The sequence below is a fragment of the Halyomorpha halys genome, unplaced genomic scaffold (genome assembly GCF_000696795.3).
Source record: "Halyomorpha halys isolate HHAL.00 unplaced genomic scaffold, Hhal_1.1 Scaffold879.1, whole genome shotgun sequence".
Taxonomy (NCBI): domain Eukaryota; kingdom Metazoa; phylum Arthropoda; class Insecta; order Hemiptera; family Pentatomidae; genus Halyomorpha; species Halyomorpha halys.
Genome location: NW_027111254.1, coordinates 122,510 through 126,854, shown reverse-complemented (window position 1 = coordinate 126,854; position 4,345 = coordinate 122,510). Strand labels below are relative to the sequence as shown.

Below are 4,345 nucleotides of genomic sequence, written 5' to 3'. Positions count from 1 at the left end.
CATATAAAAGTATTAATGGTTTATTCTATTTACCTGATAACCATTTCCACCACAAGTCTTAGAACATGCAGACCAGTCTGAAATAACCCACTCAAAAATCAGATTTTCTGGGCTTCCTAGAAAAACATCTTATTTATGTGTGGAAATATTAAGTTCATATGATAAAATTAAATTCATAAAGCTGAAATTAGTTATTTTTCTGCAATACAATTTCACATATAACATTTTAAAAATATTTAAATGATAAATAAAAATGATACTAAGAAATTACTTCATGAAGTGAAGAGTTTACTTTCTATGAAGATAATTTAAGACATTAATAAAAATAAGAAGTACAGTTGATGAGCTTGAAACTGATATACCTAAAGAAAAATATTTCAATATTATTCCTCAAATGATAAAAAGAAATTAAAACTTTATTTTGTTTGTATGTATGTGCAAGCATATTTATTTTGCATAATTATTATTTTGAACAGAGAAAGAAATGAAATCATTAATGAGTTAATAGTTGATTGGGATTATATATGAGGAGGTTTTTGGGAAGAGGGTTGCAAGGAAAAAACATTTCATGAATAAAAAAGATCTAAAGTACAGAGTACGGGATGGATGGACATAGAAAAGAGTCTTATTTACAGAAAAATCTAAAGTTAAAATGTTTGGGTCTGATGGACATTGTTTTATGTTAAGGAAGCAGTTTTGGAGCTGAATGTCATCTGCTGGGACTGGCAGCTGATAGGTTTTATATTTGGTATCTGAAAAAAACATTCATATATTGCAATTTCGAGACAAAATTTAAGAATAAGTGTGTAAAATTTGAACATTATAAATAAGTTTTTGATTCATTGGGAAAACGATCCGAAACATACAACACATTTGTTGATATTCAACAGCCCTTGAGTCCTGAAAATCCCTCCACCTGATATTAATGTAACTGAGTAACTTTGGTTTAAACTTGGGACAGAAATAAGGAAAACAAATTTCCAACATGTAAGATTTAAAAAGGCTTAACTAGAGCAATATAAGGTAAGAGTTCTTTTGATTATTCAAAAAAGCTGGTTGAATCCATCCTAAATCAACTTACAGAAGTCATTGGAAGTAAAGGTACCAACAAGGTAATAGGTAGTGAAGAAGTTTGATTTTTTTCCCTTTTTAAATGAAATAAAAGAGGTGTAGCATTTTAATTTTGATGCATCTAATAAGGTTGCCATGGATCTTAGTTTTCCAGTTTAAAGGTTTTCATTTATAAAACAAACTCTTAACGTGAACATATCTATTGTTTGACACACAGTATACATGAAGTTAGTACAACATAAAAAAACACAGAACTCAATAATGAATATAATTGTTACAAAAATTCAGGCTCACAGTGATCATAAATAAAAGTGGTAACAGAGAACAGAAGGTATTACATATTGATATTCTATCAGTATCTATCACTGAATTTTTCTTTAGGTATATCGGTTTTATATTCAGCTACTGTGTGTAATTCATATACTTTGTATTTAACTAATAATTAACTTGGTACAAATAGTTTAGTCAACAGATTGATGTCTAATAAGTATGTTGTTGATCACATCATTATGTAACTTTGAAGGTACTCACTTTATATACATGAACTTCATCTTTCCCATATTTCTTGTGTAAACTACTTGATTCTAACCAAACGTGAAATAACTGGAGCTTTGTAATTCAGGTTCAGAAGGAAGAGTAAGGAGTCCACCATGCAGGGAACAAGCAAGAGTTAAGGAGGTATGGTCATTGGGATCAACCGAAATAGGATTTAGGGGTTGAGAATTAAGAGAAAGAAAGCCTCACTACCTATGAACAACGTGTAAGCCTCTTTATAAGTCACAACTAATTTTAACATAGTTCTTTTTAAATATGTAATATATTATAAATTATAATAATATAATTAAATTATTTTGTATTTTAATATTTAAATAATAAAGGCATTTAAAAATACCTTTTCCAAGTACAACTATATCCTCAGATGAATCTTCAGTTGAATCAACAAAAGGAAATTCAGTCTCAGATTCTGGCCTGATTTCATCATCATCTCTCACCATCCGTTGGTCTCTCCCGCCACCAAATTTCTGCAAAGACAGAAAACTCTACCCTTTTTATTATTTAAATATTCACTAATTAAGAACAAAATATTGGAAATAATTAAAGATTGTGATTATATATAAATATATTTTTATGACCCCCAAGAAATAAAAGTTGAACCACAGGCCAGCACCGCTGCAGTTCCCAGGTTGCAAAGGCCTATACCTCAACTTCCTGAGCAACAAATTGCCACACTACTGCTAACCAAAAAAAAATCTGAAGTATAATATTGACTAATATAAATTGGTTTAAATTGTTCTTATAGTCAAACAGATGTTGAAAAAGGGTTAGAGGAAAAAGTTGTAGGCCTACATGCATAGTTTCCAGACTGCTATTGCTTTTAAATTTTAGGCAACATATGCAGCTGGTGGGTCACAAAAACTTGGGGTTTAATGCATCACCTGAAAGTTAAAACCAATAACAGTCTATAAAACCATACAAGTAGACCTAGAATGCCTTCCTCTAGCATTTCTTGATTAACTCATCTGCTTGGCTATGAGACACATTTGGGACAATTTATATTTATATTGGACACCCTGTATAATTAAAAGAATTGAGAATATTCTGTTGAAAGAAAAACAAAAGTAGTAAAAGCAAGATGTAGAAATAAATAAGACATTTTATATCCTTCAAAAATATCTAGTCATTTTTTGTTGAATGATAACTGGATTATGAATAAACAAAAAAATTATCATTTACATCAGTTGAGGAACATAATAATACCAAATGCTATTTAAATTCAGGCAGCAGAAGTTATTAGCCACAAAGAGATGTGAACAATAATGCAGTATAAACAGCAGTAGTAAACTGCCCTTGATTGAGGTTTTATTACATCTATGTGTCTGTGTTTTTCCAATTCTAATGAGTGGTTTAGATTTTTAAATAGATTGAGGTTTATAAAATTTACAACCGATAATGTTATTTTTATGAAAATACTGACACTCAGAGAAAAAACGACTCATCGATTTCTTACAAAATCAAGTTAATATAGAAACTCACCTGTAGATTAGATAATATTTTATGAAAATCAGGTAATGTTCTTGAAGCTGAAGAAGTAGGAGGTGGAAAAATATCAGGTTCTTCAGGTGTTGGTAGAATATCTTCCTACAAACCACCACCAAAGTGTAAGTATTGTTAAGTAACTTTAAAAATTAAATTAAATACATATGTATAAAATGACATATGTATCTTTTTGCCTAAGTGTCTTTATTAATGAAATTAGAATAAGTTAATAACTAAGATAAATAAGTATAAAATTAATTGTTATTAAACATATCTATGCATCATATGGAGATGATAGTTGACTATATTAAGAACATCTGCTTTATAGATGATCAAGAAATCAATATAGATACAAAAAACTTTACTTAATGTTTACTTTTTGGTAACTAACTGATTTCCTGATAGTCAACAATCCAGATATGAGTCGATAAATCATTATGTGAAAATTAGGTTTTGTTAGAATTCTGTTGTTAGAAAAAAAAGCAGTTTTTTTGGTCATTAATATAAAAAGTTCATTCAATTTATTATATTACACTATACTTGAATATGTATTAGCACAAACATGCAGTATCAAAAATCTTATAATATTTATATTTAATAAATCTGTTTGTGTCCCTGGGCAGATGTCCATTAGAGACTTCTAATTGGATAGTACCCTCAGCATATGTATAGGAGACTAATAGGTTAAAATATTTATTAAAAACCAAACATGAATACCTGCGAAATTGATCTGTATATTTTATATTGATAAAATGAAATTATTTCTGTCAGCTCTACACAAATAACATAGCATAAAAAAATATTGTATCAAAAAACCTAATAATTTCCAGTGATGTGTGTGTGTGTGTGTGTGTGTGTGTGTGTGTGTGTGTGTCTATATATATATCACTGGAAATAACATATTTTCTAAGTATATTGTACAAATAATGGCCACAGCTGATTTGACTTCCCACTGTTTTGTGAAAAACATTAATATCCAAATTAATAAATTTATTCAAAGATAGTTACTACTTAGCAAAATAATTAAATAGAATAAGGTTTATTGGCATAGTACACCCTCCTCTAAAAGCTGAATTTACAAACTTATATGTATGTATATTATACTATTTTATACACACACACAGTGTTGCTTCGGTTCGAGATTGGCTAGAATCTGTAGGGCAGCAACTTGCAGAAAGTAAGACAGAGGCCCTTCTCATCAGTGGCAGGAAAGTGGGGGAAACTATAACCTTGAGAG

General features: G+C 29.5%; 1 protein-coding gene across 3 annotated transcripts in view; it reads right to left on the bottom strand.

Moving 5' to 3' along the window:
* The window catches only part of nolo (no long nerve cord), a gene marked incomplete at its 5' end in the record, with an annotated part of 67,301 nt that overhangs the window by 10,909 nt on the left and 52,047 nt on the right, over nt 1-4,345 (bottom strand). Inside the window, 3 exon segments of one of the 3 annotated variants that reach the window (XM_067049275.1) lie at nt 34-116; nt 1,964-2,111; nt 3,106-3,210. In XM_067049275.1, the coding sequence (XP_066905376.1) occupies nt 34-116; nt 1,964-2,111; nt 3,106-3,210 (336 nt within the window). 3 annotated transcript variants of the gene reach the window in all.